The sequence below is a fragment of the Helianthus annuus genome, chromosome 13 (assembly GCF_002127325.2).
Source record: "Helianthus annuus cultivar XRQ/B chromosome 13, HanXRQr2.0-SUNRISE, whole genome shotgun sequence".
In the NCBI taxonomy this organism is placed as follows: Eukaryota; Viridiplantae; Streptophyta; class Magnoliopsida; order Asterales; family Asteraceae; genus Helianthus; species Helianthus annuus.
In genome coordinates this window covers 84,220,426-84,235,512 of record NC_035445.2, presented here as the reverse complement: position 1 = coordinate 84,235,512, position 15,087 = coordinate 84,220,426, and the positions used below count along the sequence as shown (strand labels likewise).

At 37.4% G+C, this 15,087-nt stretch overlaps 1 protein-coding gene across 1 annotated transcript; it reads left to right on the top strand.

Moving 5' to 3' along the window:
* The first annotated feature begins 12,857 nt into the window (after positions 1-12,857).
* LOC110898413 lies at positions 12,858-14,758 on the top strand. The gene is made up of 3 exons (XM_022145195.2): positions 12,858-13,120; positions 14,332-14,410; positions 14,510-14,758. Exons 1-3 carry the CDS (start codon positions 12,969-12,971, stop codon positions 14,576-14,578), a joined length of 300 nt encoding a protein of 99 aa, XP_022000887.1. The 5' UTR covers positions 12,858-12,968; the 3' UTR covers positions 14,579-14,758.
* The last annotated feature ends 329 nt before the right edge of the window (positions 14,759-15,087 follow it).

The window sequence follows — 15,087 nt, the reverse complement described above, 5'->3', positions numbered from 1 at the left end:
AATTACCAACCGCCAGGATCTAACGGTTCTGTTTTCAGTAACTGAATCTTGGGCACGGGGGCGTGTTGAGTGGACACGGCCCCGTGTTCAGCCTACTGTCTGACTTAAAACAGGATTGCCAGTTCCAATGATTGAGCACGGGGCGTGTTCAGCAGGCACGGCCCCGTGTTGAGCTCTGCAGAAGCTGAAAAACTAAGAAAAAAATCCTAAAAAATTAAAAAATAAAAATATGATTAGGCCGTTGATTCCTAACTTTCTTAAAATCCTTGTGTCCCCGGCAGCGGCGCCAAAAACTTGATGCGTGTTAGTGTGTATATAATTTTGGTATATATTTAAGCCCCTTTTTTACACTTTTAGCCAAGTTTTAAATTTATAAAACACGATATTTACTAACACTAAACACACATATGGGCAAGTGCACCCATCGTGGACGTAGTATAGTGTTGGTAAGATACCGAGGTCGTCCAAGGACACAAGAGCTTTTAATACCGGTTTATCCTCAACGTCTAACCAAATCAAAAAGTGAGAAAAATGTTTTAAACTAAGAAAAATAAAAACTAACTAAATGCTGAAAAATAAAATAAAGAAAAAACAGATAGACAAGATGAATCACTTGGATCTGACACGTGTATTAGTATAACCTTTGATTATTTTCGCACTTTTGCACTTGTTTAAGAGATTATCTTAGTTATTGTAGTAGGCCCCTCTTTTGAAGGCGACGTTACCCTCGGCTAAGTAGTCTGAGTCAGCAGGGATACAGTCCTAAATAGCCGGGTTATAGTATTAATAGTAGTTAACTTATGAGGGGGTCAAAGAGTTTGGATCCCCGCCATCCAATACCTATGGGCATTGAAGGAGATCCTACTAAATTTGACCCAGGTCCCAAGCAGGACCTCTAAACGCTGAACAAGGGCAAGACCCTTACCAAACCGTTCCCTTAACCCCCGACCAGGTAGCCAACATACCTCCATATAGACCGTGGAGATATGAATGGTGAAAATCTTTTATTTTATATAGACAGTAAAATAATGCCAAGACACCACGGACAAACGATAAGGAAAGATCACCTTCAACATAAGTAACTAGTTATTAAAGTCATTAATACAAAACCAAATAAAAAGTGCAAAAGATTAAAAATAAAAAGTATTATACTAAACACTTGTCTTCACCAAGTGATGTAAGAGACTTAGGCAAACATGGCCTTGATTGTCAAGAACTCTTACGATCAATCTTGGATCCCGAGACGACTCACACACTCTACGATGGACAATGGATGATGGTGGTGGATGATGGTGTTATGGTGGTGGTGAGTGGTGGATGAAGTGTGAGAGAGGTGGTGTGCCAAGGGATGAAATGGAATGAAGCCAAGCACCCCTATTTATAGGCTGAACAGAAGGCTGGGCACGGCCCCGTGTCCGCTGGACACGCCCCCGTGCCCGTCTGACATTCTCTCTCTTCATTAATTGTAATTCGCAATTACAATTAATGCGCCTGCTGTACTTTCACCACGCCCCCGTGCCCGCTGGACACGGCCCCGTGGTGGGCAATGGAAGCTTCTACTGGTTTGTCTTTTCTGCTGCTTCCTGGGCACGCCCCCGTGTTCGCTGGACACGGGGCGTGTTCAGACTCTGTTTTCTCTTCTTTGTCTTGGGAGGTGCCGTTGAGGGTCCGGGCAGTCTACTTTTGTTCCTTTTCTTGTATTTATGGTAGAATTAGTTGTCTTTTTGCTTCTTTTGTGATTTTAAGCTCATTTCATCCTGAAAATACAAAAGGAAGACAAAAACACTCTTTTTCCAACATTAGTACTTAAAAAGGGTTAGTTTTATGCCTTAATTGATGTGATTTATATGTTGCATTTTACACACATCAATTATGCTGACATGGAAAGAGGGAAATACAGGTTTAGTCAAAATTTCTTATGTGCTCAAAGGCAAGTTGAGAATCCTCAAAAGGACAAAAACAACTTTGTCAAAACACATTAAGATAATAAGATGTCAGAACAGTCCAAATCATACGTAATGTGAGATCTGGTAATAAAACAGACACAAATGTGGCTAGATCTCTCAAAACATTACTTCAAAATGATTCTGGACTAAACTTCTTCAAAATAACATTTCTCAGTAAGTATTTCTATACTTGTGAATGGGAAGGGTAAAAAGGGAAAAATGAACAAATCTCTAAGTGTGGTTATCTCAAAACTTTTGAATCCAAAAGAAAAAGAGAATAAGCATAAAACACTTATGAGGTTAAAGTTTGGGTAAACAGTGGAATCATGCAACTGAGTGCTTTCATCAAATACAGGAATCGTTCAGGTAACAATGGCATCTCCAGTGATTGTCCCTAAAAGAAGAATTTACAATCAATTGACAAGAAAATGACCCCAAACAATGGTCAAAATAACCTGAGAATGATATGATCATGAACGTATTTGAAAAGCTGTCAGATCCTTTTGATGATTTTCAAAACATCCTTTATTTTTTTAGGTGTTTTTCTCTAAATAAAACCAGATATGTTTTACTTTTTATAAAATATATTTTGTACTTTTACTCTTTTTTGATAGTAAAAGTTCATCTCTGGTCAGGATGTAAATTTCCTTATTTTTGTGTGAAATTACTATCCTTAAATCTGATCAAAAGGAAATGACATACATATCAAGGTCATGTTAAGCTCAAGTTTGGTTGTCACAGATCAAAAAATTGATTGCAAATTGATTTTGAACTACTGAGACACTCATGTTCTAGTTCAAGTAATTAGACACAAAATGAGTAGCTTTAGTAGAAAAGTCTTCATCATTTGGGATGCTAAAACACTGTCTGGAATAATAGACAGATGGCAAAACCTTGAACAAAATTTCTGAAGATAACTGCTGACAATTTAATCTTGATATTATATATCTGAAATGTATTTTGTTAAGAATAGCATTTCTGGTGCTCACCAGATGTTAGATAAGATATTGTGCGTTCACAAGACAGACTCAATTCCTACATCTGAACAAGCAGATGCTAAAATTATTTGTCAAAAGTCAAAACACTGCTGCACAAACAGTTGTTATACTAATGATCCTCATTATTGTCTTTAACCACTGTTGTATCTTGAATGCTGTTGTGTCTCAACATCTGCTCTCTAAAGTCTGTCCACTGCTCAAAGTCAACCCCTGCTCCTTTAAAATCTTGAAAAACACTGATGTTCAAAATCATTGTTCTATCCACTGATATGCCATTCACTGATGTAGTAAAAGCATCTACTGATGGTAAAACTCACCCACTGCTCCATTCTTTACTGTTGTAACCACTGATATTTGTTTCAATCAGTGGCTCCCAAAACAACTGTCCTCCATTATTTATCATTTCATCAGGGGCTGGCACGTGGTCAGTTTTTAGCCATTAGATCATTATAACCGCTGCCACATTAGCATTCACTTTTTCCCTAAAATAAAACCCTGATTAAACCCAAACAGAGGCTTACACTGTCGAATTGAATTCCAAACATTCTCTTCACAAAACAGTTTCCCTCTCATAACTCCAAAAATCTTCTTCGATCTTCTTCATAAAAAATGACGAAATCAAAATCGAAGTCAAAATCAAAACCATCTTCTTCCTCCACCCCATCAGACGCCGCTCAAATGGCCGCTGAAACTACGGAGATTCGCTACAAATATCCTCATAACTATGTGGGTATACTCACAAAGCCCACAACCGACAACACCTTCGACTCCATCCTGGATACCCTATCTGCATCAAAGTATAAAACTTTGATAACTGCAGACGCTCCCATCTATCTAAAAACCCAGAGAGAGTTCTGAAACAATGCCACCCTTGAAAAACAAGGAGACACTATCACAGCCATCAACTCCTCGATACAGGGTAAAAAGATCCAAATCACTCCACAATCCATATCAGAAGTCTTCAAACTCGATGATTTAAAAGGTAAAACCTCATTTTCTAAAGACGAGTTGAAAAAGGACTTCATAAACAGGGGCTATGCAGAGCAACCAAAAAGGGATACCTTACAAAAAGGCTATTTCCCTTCTGCACCCAGATTTTTGCTTCACACACTATTGATGTGTGTTTCTAATAAAACGTCTTTTAATGAAATACCAACAAAAATTCAATGCCTGGGGTATGCAATTTTAAACAATGAAAACTTTAATTACTCCCAGGAAATATTTGATGATTTGGTAAAAAAACGTTGATAATAAGGCATTTTTGCTCTTTCCAAGATTTTTAAGCTAGTATTTTGAACAAAAATTTGTAGAGAAAGATGCAGATTTGCCCAAACAAGGTGCTTTCTTTAAAATAAACTGTTTAACGCCAGAAACATTCTCTAGAATGTTGGCACCAATAAAAACAAAAGCAGAGGTACCTGAGCAGAATTTAGCAGATGAAACTGCTCCTCAGGTATCTGCTGCTGAGCCCACTGCTCCAGGTGATCAGAGCAGCACAACCACTGCTCTGAAACCCACACCTGACATTACCAAAAAGACTAAAAGAAAAACATCCAGAAAACCCACCAAACCCAAAACAAAGGCATCTCTGGAAGATGAGATCCCAGAGACAATGCCAGTGACAGCACAAAAGTCACCAATAACCACTGCTGCTACTTCCTCACAGCAGGTGGAAGAAAGATCTCAACCCCAGCCTCAAACTCCTCCTGCATCCTCACAAAAGGATCAGGTTGTAACCACAGGGACACCAAATTATGAAGCTCCGGATCCACTCGGATCTATCTTCCACAGTCCTGATCCCAAGGACATGTCTCTTTCAACACCCATACCCTCACCAATCATAATGCCACAATCAATAATACCCTTGTTGCATGCAGTTGATATTGCACAGACACAAACCAGTTCCTTTCTATCACCCATTACTGAGAGTATACCTCCACAAGTGACTGGGTCTGATGCTTATACCTCTGCTAGCCCAGCAACAACTGAGGAGGTTACACCCCCTGAGTTACAAGTAACTCTCGGTGGTAGTTCAAGTGGAGCAGCAACTACAACTGATGGATCAACAGATCTTCAATTGGACAGTTGTTTCATCAATAAGACTCCCTTGAAGGCAATTTCTTCCATGGCAACATCGGTAACCACCAGTGAGTTGATTTTAACCACCGGTACCATCAAAGGTTTATCGAGTGCTGAAGAAAGAAGTCCCCAGTACCAAGAACAAGGGGCATCAATGGATGATTTTTGGGACTCAGTTCCTAAGTCACACATTGGTACAACCACTACTGGTGGGGATTCAGATGATCCTACTAATGTAGGTGATGATTCAAAATATCAGGAATTGACGAAAAGAGTTGAAAAACTTGAAGATTCAGTTGCTGAAATTAAAGATATGGTGCAAGAGATTTTAAAAGCTCAAAAAGCATAAGCTACTGTTGTTCCTGCTCAAGCACCTGCACAACATGCATTTGCTGCAAATGAGCTTTGGAATATTTTTCAACCCATGCTTGAAAAACAGCAACATATGGCTGATCAAAAGCATGCTATTCAAGTACAAATGCTGACCAACATGGTGGAATCAAGGTTTAAAGACACTCAAGCAGATATCAAGGCTATAAAGGCTAGCATACAAAAGACTGCCCATAGTGGAAAAGTTCCATCCTCTATTCTCTTCATGAATACACCCCTTGCAGATAATGCCAAAAAGGGGGAGAAAATCAAGTTGAGAAAGAAAGGAATAGAAGATGGGCTGTATATTGAACCAGAAGAAGAAAAACAGTCATCTAAATCATCTCAAACCACAAAATCCAAAACTTCAATTCAAACAGCTGATACATCAGTAGTTACAAAAACTGCTGTCAGTAGCCAAACAGCCATATCATCAACACACACACCTCCAACACACACCACTCTATCACACACCATTACAACCACTGTTCCACCACCATCATCATCTACAATCATATCACCACAATTGCCTCCTGCCATAAAGCAGAAGACAACAGATGTTACAACATCTGCTGTAATGACAACAGTGATTGAAACACCAGTTGTTTCAACCACTGTCAGTTAATCACAATCACAAACCACTGCTATCCAATCTCAAATCACTGATCCACCCAAAACATCATCAAACTCTCCTACATTAAAAAGGATAAGGGTCTTCATTCCTGATGATGAGTCACCACCACCATCACCACCATCAAATACTACCTCATATCTTTCATCCCCTGCTCAGATGCAGAAGACATCTGCTGACATATCAGCAGTTGTAATGACAACAGCGGTTGAAACACCAGTTGTTTCAACCACTGTTAGTCAAACATCCACCACTGATCTCATCATTCCAACACCACAACCTCCAAAGTCTCACAAAAGAAAAAGAGAAACAACACAGGCTACTGATGAAAAGTATGGTCCTGTTGCTGCTAAATATCCATTGGAATTAGAAGCTGTGAAAAATGAGATGAAACACTTTTACACTGAAGATGATCCTACAAAAAGGAAATTTCCTTCTCTCATAGGTTTCATAATTCCAGAAAACATGGATGAATATCTCGAAATAAAAGCAAGACAAGCAAGGATAAGAGCCAAAGTTGAATGCAGGGATCAAGGTGATGAAGCCATTTTGGAAAGAAGGGAATTCCTGCTCAACAAAGTCAAACAAATAGAAGAATATGCAAGTGATCTGAACAAAGAAATGTTAAGTTTATTCCCTGAAGCAGAACAACGAAATGAATTGAGAAAGAATATCTTGCATACATAATGAAAGAAAAGTTCTATCCTGCTGAAGAAACAAAATTCAAAGACTGGCCAATCATTGCATTAAAGCATGAGGCTAACAGAATTAAAAAGATTAAACTTGATCCACGGAAGAAAAAGACAGCTCCAAATTACAACAAATACAACAAATTCATAGCTGATCTCATTTCCGAGCATAAAAGAAAGAAACAGGAGTTGGTGGATGGAAAGGTGGATACTGCGGATGCCATAGCAAAATGGTCAAAGCAGCAAACGGATGAAGCTTATGAAAGGCTTGAGAAGCAGAGGTTGAAAATCTCTGACACTCCTAAAAAGTCTAACTACAAAAAGCTACAGGAGCAAGTCAAGACCTTTGAAACACAGATCAGCACAGCAGAAGCCTTTGTCACAAAGTTAAGAAAAGAAAGGAAGAAAATGCTGTCTGCTGAAGAAGAAAAGAACAAAGAAGCTGATCAGATTGAAGAAGCTATCAAGAAAATAGCTTCAGACAAAGAAAGATTAGCAAAACTACAAGACCTTGCCAAAAGGGTCAAAGTAGTAAGCCAAAAGTCATCAGCAGATGTCACAAACAGTGAGCTGTATGACAAAGAAGTTGAAGCAGATATAGCTGCAGCTAATGAGATTATTGAAAAAGCATTCACACGAGTGTCTGAAGCTCATGATACTGCTCTACACTTCTTCTCTAGGCCAAACACTTTAAGTTCATCAGTCAATAAACCTCTCCCAAGAAACCCATTTGGTTTTAAAATACTAAAGTGGCTCTCTGATCAAAAGACCCACGTATTGACTCAGATCAGAACCAATGGAGAAGTGAGGCATATATCAAGGAATCAAGCACTAGGCCTAAGTGTTGAAGATCTACAAGATCTCCTTGAGCTTACACTGTGCAGGGATGAGGCTGATTTAAGTTCCAAAGAGTTTGAAGAAGATTTTAAAAGAAAAGCAAAGGAACTTCTGATGAAGAATAAAGATCCAGAATAATGACAGGTTTTGGCATTATCTATTCCAGGGGGAGATTGTTGGGATTGAACCCTACCAGAGGAACAGATAATGTAAAGCCAAAACCTGAACACAACAGTGGATTCACAATAAGCAGATGTTTACACTAAGCTCTCCCCTTGACAGTGGCTACCTATCTGCTGATACACTCTAAACACTGCTCAGAAGAACAACTGATGAACCAAACACTGATGAAACAACTAAAGACTGCTAAAAGGCAAACGCTGAGCTCTATCTACTGCTGTCTCTTAAGTACTGCTGAAGATCTAAGCACTGCTCACTCAAAGACTGATCACCTTTTGAAGAAAGCACTGATGTTCAAGTAATCAGTGCTTAGGCTACAACAGTGGAACGTGAACAGTGTTAGACTTGTTTTGTATTGTATTGTATTATCAATCAGTTGTTAGACATCAGTAGTTTTGTATAGATCAGTGTCTATAGGTTGTTAGGATGTTAGATGTCACTATCATGGTGACGTCAGCTGAAGTACATCAGTAGTTTGGTTTGCCTATAAATATAACAGTACTCTGTACTGTTATATATGATTCGTTTTGAGTGAGTTCTTCTCCTCAATTCAATCCTTTCATCTTGTGCAACCAACCCTGGAGTATCAGGCTGAGGGGGAGTTTAGTCTGTAAGCTTGCATTGTAACCTTTTGCTTTTCATTGTAATCATTCGACTCAAGGTGAAACAAGTGTTTAAATATACTACTCTCTTCTATGTTTGTGGTTACAAAGTTTGTATACAATTCCGCTGCACTTTACATAATTTTATATTCACTGAATGTTCATTTTGTACAAACAAACATAATCATGAGAGCCTCGGATCCTAACATTGTTGATAGCAAAGTTTTCAGTTCTTGAAATTAGTTAGATTTGCATAAGTTTCGATTTGAACAGTGAATTGCCTATTTCCATACAGAAGATGGTGTTTGTCCCTTTTTATGTGTAGATAAAAAAGTTTGCAGAGTTTGAAAGTAGTTGTATACCACCAGTTTAGACTTGAACAATCCATTGCCTACTACCATATAAAAGATTGTGTTTGTAACTTTTTGTTTGTGTGTTAATTTGTAATGTTCCCCCTTAGACATATAACTTAAAAACTATGCCCCAGCGTTGTGATATTTATGATTAATTAAGTTTTTTACATACCGTACACATTTAATAATTTCTGAAAAATGGATATGATATTAGAACTGGTAGTCAATTGTTTGTTTTAGAAGTTTACCTTGCATTTCATTCTTTTAAATTTTTAATAAGAAGAATTGCCCAACGCTTAAATAACTGTTGACTTTTATTGTTTTTTCTTACATTGGAAGCAAACTGACGATGGGGCATTTCAGCCCAATGAAGAGGACCCGATCAACACAGGACTGACGGGTCTGATCGGGCTACATGGAGATATCGGATGTGCATGAAGATATCAGATCGGATGTTTTGATTTCAAATTCAAATTATAAGTCTTTAATTATATTTCCAAATTTCAAGTCTTTTAATTTTAATCTATTTTGCAGTACCTATTTGTTGGTATTTATCTATTTTTTTAGTTTAGCATTATTTGTGATTTTGAGAACACCCAAGTATTTTTGCTTTGTGCGTTTATGGGATTAGATTGATTTTTTTAAAATAAATTCTTGCTCTACCACCGGTTCATAATTTGGTAGGTTGCATAATCCATTTATCATACACATTGTAGTAAGTTGTATGCATGATAAGGTAATTTTATTTATATCGTTTGTTGAATTAGTGCTTTATATCCATTCCTTTTGTGAATATGGGTCAACAAATTGCTCTGATTGGACATGTAAAAAAGGGTGTCTAGGGTAGATATTGCCGAAAACTCAGCTGAACTGCTAAATACAATTGCGAAATTAACTAATTAAACCAGTAAGTTATACCGATTTGACACTTAGGGTGGAGGGTATAGTCAAACACCTTAGGGCGTTTGAGTGAAATCCTAGCCAATAATATTATGCCATGTCAACTCCCCATTCTACTCCCCATTTTACACTCAATCACTAGGTATAGTCAAACACCCCTCAATTAAAAAAAAACAAACAAAAAAACATGATTGGTCCCTCCTCTCTCTCTCCTCTCTCCTCTCCTCTTAAACAAATCGGTGACTAAACACCGAATTCCACATCCTCTCTCCAACTCAAACACCCAACTTAATCAAGTGGGGGTGGTCACCGATCGGTGACTCCACTCAAACACCCTTATACCCTCCACCCTTATTTGACTGTCTGAGCTAAATTCGGTGTTACATTCGGTGTTCTGAACGTTAAAGCGTAACATGTAAACACTATAACTTAACTAGGCCACAACCATGGTAAGCCCTTTTGATAACCGGTATCTAATGTTCCGCTGCTTCAACGAAAACACAAATGCCTTTCGTGCAACGCGCGTATAAAAAATAACTAGTTTAAATAATGTGTAATTTAAAATCAAGAAAGATGCTAAAACACTACGCTTGGAAAGAATTGTTGTAAGAACATGCGTAGTGATGAGGGTGAATAATGCCCTCATCCTTGGCGTTTTTCGTCATATGACAGTACAGTCAGCAAGGGGCATTATTGGGCGTTTTTCTAAAATGGGTGTAATGGGGATGTGGGCATTATGTTAAAAGGGTGTAGAGAATTAAATAAAAATAAAAAACCCAACAAAAAAGCTATTGGCCAAAAAAAGGAAGATTAAATGTGATTGGCCATTCAAAATTGCACAAAGCATGATTTGAAAAACGTCTGGGGGGGGGGGGGGGTTGAACAATAACGCTTAGGGGGTGGGGGTGGGCATGTTTGGGGATGAAAAACGCCAAAATTTATACCACTACGCATTGTCTAATAGTTTCATCGCTAGTTTAAAAAAAAGAACTACTTTACCGTACCGCATCATATCAGACATATTCGATACCAGTAATTTTAATGAATTTCGGGATTAATGTTTTCGGTACCGATGGCGAGTTCATCCTGGACCGCAATTGTACTTAAACGGAATGATCATAAAGCCGGTGTTGGACTTGGACCTAACAAAGATATTTTGTAATTCAACTTATAACATTCTTATAAGAGTAAACTCCCATTTTAGTCTAGAAGACACAAATATCCATTTTTGTCCAAAATTTTGATTTTCGTATCAGACAGTCCATTCCACTAATAACATCCAATTTATTCTATTAAGTTTGTGTAAAAGAAGATAGAGTTATTGGATTTTAATAATCCTTAGTTTTACCTGTTGACCGATAATAATCACAACTTTAAAAATTCCCTCGAACGATCCCAACTTGTAAGAATGTCCCCCATTGATCCTTTTATAACATGTAAGAATTTGTCCTACTCAATAGATTCATGTGGACCTATAGCTTCCTTAATTGAATTAAGTGCACCTACAGTTTGAAAAGGATTGATGGGAGCCAAATTCTTACAAGTTGGGATCGTTGGAGGGAATTTTTAAAGTTGAGATTATTATCGGCCAACAAGTGAAACTTAGGATTATTAAAATCCAATAACCCAAGAACATAATACCTTTGTTAGTAAAATATCGAAACAGGGGCAGCTATGATGGTGTGCAGGGACGACTTCCGCACAAGGCACGTGATTTCGAGGGGCACGAGATTTTTTTAAAAAATTCGATATATATATATGTTATTTTTTGAAAAAATTGTAAACACATACCAAATCCAATATAGGCCTATTATCAAATACTTTTTAATGGTTTATTTAGTCCACTTCACATTAGGTTTATTGGCCCATACTAATATGATTTTAATAAAAAAAATATAACACACGGCCCTGGAATCTGAAAGGACAAGACGCGAATCAGAACTGACTAGTCAAACATCATCATTCTCATTCATCAAAGCTGGCCCTGGGTAGCTGCGAACAAGATCATACATCAGAGTTCGAACATCAGAACAATATCACACATCAGAGCACACAGCTGCTGATTCATCATTCATCAAAAGGTCCGTTCGTTTAGTGTTGTTAGAATCTTACTTACAATCCACAATGTCTCAAGATAGACTTAGTGGGTTGGTGATGATAGCTATCGAGAAGGAAGTCTTAGATAATATAAATTGTGAAGAGTTGATTTAACAATTTGCTATGAAGAATGAAGGAGGGTTGCACGAATCATTGGTTAGCTATTAACTTATTAGTTATTACGGTATGTAACTCATTAGAATACTATGATTTTGTTATTATCATAATTGCATTGTTTATCAAATACTACAATTTTTGTCATTTTCGTAATTTATTGTTTATCGTTAAAGCATACAGGCACATTTTTCGAGCTCGAATAGGGTACGTGAATTCTCAAAGACGCCACTTTATTGAAACAAATAATTTAAACTCGTTATTTAAAAAAATTAAACTCTCTCTCTCTCACACACACATACGATTTGAAGAATCTATGTTCAACAATGTTGGCCACCACCAACGACGACTACCACCGATAACCACCATCACAACACCACACCGCTGCCTGATGCCGCGACCAGAACCTTTAGTTATATCTCCCCTAATCGGAGTACATTGTGGTGAATGTTTGTTCAGGTGTAATGATCGAGGGAATGGTTATGTGTGGTCAAAGAGAGTTTCTAGTGATTAATGGGGGTTTCAGGTCATGGTGGCTGACGATTCATTTTCTTGGAAGAGAGTAGAGAGTTTTTCGGTTTGATAAAATGAGGGTTTGGTATTTAGATATCATTTTTTGTTTTCAATATACAATGGTATTTTAGAAAAAAAAAATTAACAAAAAAAGCTGGATGAAGTTAGTAAACTGTATTGTAACTGAAACGAAAATTGATACACAAAAATAACTTTTTAGACCAGGGCTGTTTGTTCACCTTTTAATGGAAACTTTTAATGGTTCAGACATCTTACTGGTTCAGCACTTAATGGTTCAGATTGTTTGTTTCATGAGCAAATGTCAGACATTTGCCTCTGAATTGTTAAGTATTATACTGAATCAGAATGGTTAAGATCTCTAATCTGAATTGATTAGACATTTGCCTCTGAATGGTTAAGCATTATACTGGCTCTTAGTGGTTACCTCTTACTGGTTCAGCACTTAATCATTCAGAATCAGAAGCTGCCCAACGGCCCGGAGTTTCTTAACTAATAAATTTAGGAGGGCATAATAGCAAATAACAAAAGAACCAAGGGAGAAAATTGCAGTTCAGAAGATAAGAAAAGCGGATAACTCGAGATAAAGCCACACCTTCTCCGTTACAAAACCCTAGCTTACTCACAGGGGTAGTAGAAGAAATGGAGAAATACTTTGGGAACGCGTACAGAGGAGACCCGGGGGTTCCTCATTCGGGTCAAGAGAAGTTCCTGAGCATATGGATCGGGTCAATCGCTTTCTCAGCTATCACTTGGTCACACCCTTACATTTGGCAAACCTCCAATCGTTACAAGTATTCAGTTCATTCACCTCAATTGCTTCATGTTAATTGTTATCTCTTCCATTTTAGCTGTTTTGTTAGTTTAATTTCTCATTTGCTGCTACTTTTGGTTTAAACAGAGTGAGATAATGATTAGGTCTTCTATGCTGTTGTTTTATGTTTAATCAACAATTGGGCTAAATATTAATAACTATTACTTTACCATCTCAAGATAAAAGCAGAATTGAAGGAAAACATGTTTTGTAATACTGAATGGAGCATAAAGATTGTGTTATCTTGGTTTTATTAAGCATGAGAGATGTAGGCGTTTAGGTTTAAAAGTCGGGGCGCAAGGCGCAACTCTATGCGCATACAAATAAGTTTTATGTACAACCAAAAGTTGCATCTCTCGATCGTATCTTTTTACATATCAACCTCTTAACAACCAAAGGGTCTTTGGCCAAGTGATACAAAGGTATTGGAAAACGTGTCCCTCCGACCCCAAGTAGTGAGGGTTCAAGTGTTGTGGTGGACAAAAGGTGTAAATTCAAGAGTAGAATTAAAAGGGTTCATAATCTCTTCTTGTAATGGTCGTTTTTACCTATGCAGTTAATGCGGTAAAATATCGGATATCGGTCAAGGACCGATATTTGAAATATAGGTTATCTTAGTGGTATATCGGTTATATTGGTCAATTTAACACCGATAATTCAGTGATATATCAGTGGTATATCGGTTATATCGGTCAAATATCGGTGATATTTCGGTCAAATATCAGTCAATATCGTCGATAATATCGGTACCGATATTCTGACCGATATTTGACACCGGTATTTTACTAGGGGACTGATATAACCAATATATCACCGATATTAACTGCATAGGTTTTTACATATGCGCCTCCTCCAAACCATAGTTGTTGATGGTGAATAGCGACAAATAGCGATAAGTACCTATATGCTACATAGCGAATAGCGATAAATAGTTAGCGGCTATTTTATAAATAGCGATACACTAGAATCTTTGCTTGAACTAAAGATGCCACAAAAGTTTTAGGAAGTTTTTTTATCTTAATCTTGAAATGAAGTCCGATTTTGACATCCTTTTTGTAGACATTGCCCATGCCTGACTTAGTTTAGGCTATACTCGATTGCCCGGTTATTTGTAATTATGTTGTTCGTCTCTCAATATTTTTTCCTCTCTTGTTTAGTTGTTTTAACATTGTTTATACTTTAATATTTTAGTTGGCATGATCACGCGATGCTATTTGAGCAATACCATTGGAAGAAGGCTCTGCAAAAGAAACAGAAATATAAATTCTCGGTACGTTTGAACATGTGTTTGAATGAATAATGTAACGTAAACGTGCTGTTAAATTGAGATTAAGTTGACTGGCTTTTGATTATGTTTGCTTGGTTACAGTGGAATGAGAACTGGAGCAGAGCGGCTCGTGACTCATACTACTTCAACTGGCCGGTTTACTTCCCATAAGGTTTTGACCATTGGTAGCAAAAGAAGCTCTAAGGATTTAGTAATATGATGGGGATTCTGTTTAAAAGTTGTAAGCCATGTGAGACTGGTCTGGCCACAATTTGCTTATAAATTGATATTTCTGGATTATCATGTTTAGAGTTTGTTCCTCTTTAACATATCAACAAGTGGTTGTAGATAGCGTTGGTGCTGTAAGCGGCCAATTGATCATTTGTAGGCAAAGATAAGCGTTAACAAGTTGATGAAAATAAGTGATAATCAGATGTTGGGTTAATATATCTACATATTTAATAAAGATGTCGTGTTTGAGTTGGTCTACTTAACCCAATTATATGAACAAGTCGTGTTTAGATTGACTTGGTTAGACCATTTAAGTAAAAACGGTAAACGATGGGCCCGTCTAAAATTAGAATGGATTACAACCTGTATAATCATTCATTACACTCCATCAACCCGTTTATGGATTGTTTAACATGTTTACACCTGATCAAGTGTATCCAAATTGCTTA

Coding starts and splice junctions, on each gene's coding strand:
- LOC110898413 (XM_022145195.2), top strand. CDS start 12,969: ATGGAGAAATACTTTGGGAACGCGTACAGAGGAGACCCGGGGGTTCCT. Junction 13,121..14,331: donor CAAACCTCCAATCGTTACAA/GTATTCAGTTCA, acceptor TTAATATTTTAG/TTGGCATGATCACGCGATGC. Junction 14,411..14,509: donor AACAGAAATATAAATTCTCG/GTACGTTTGAAC, acceptor GCTTGGTTACAG/TGGAATGAGAACTGGAGCAG.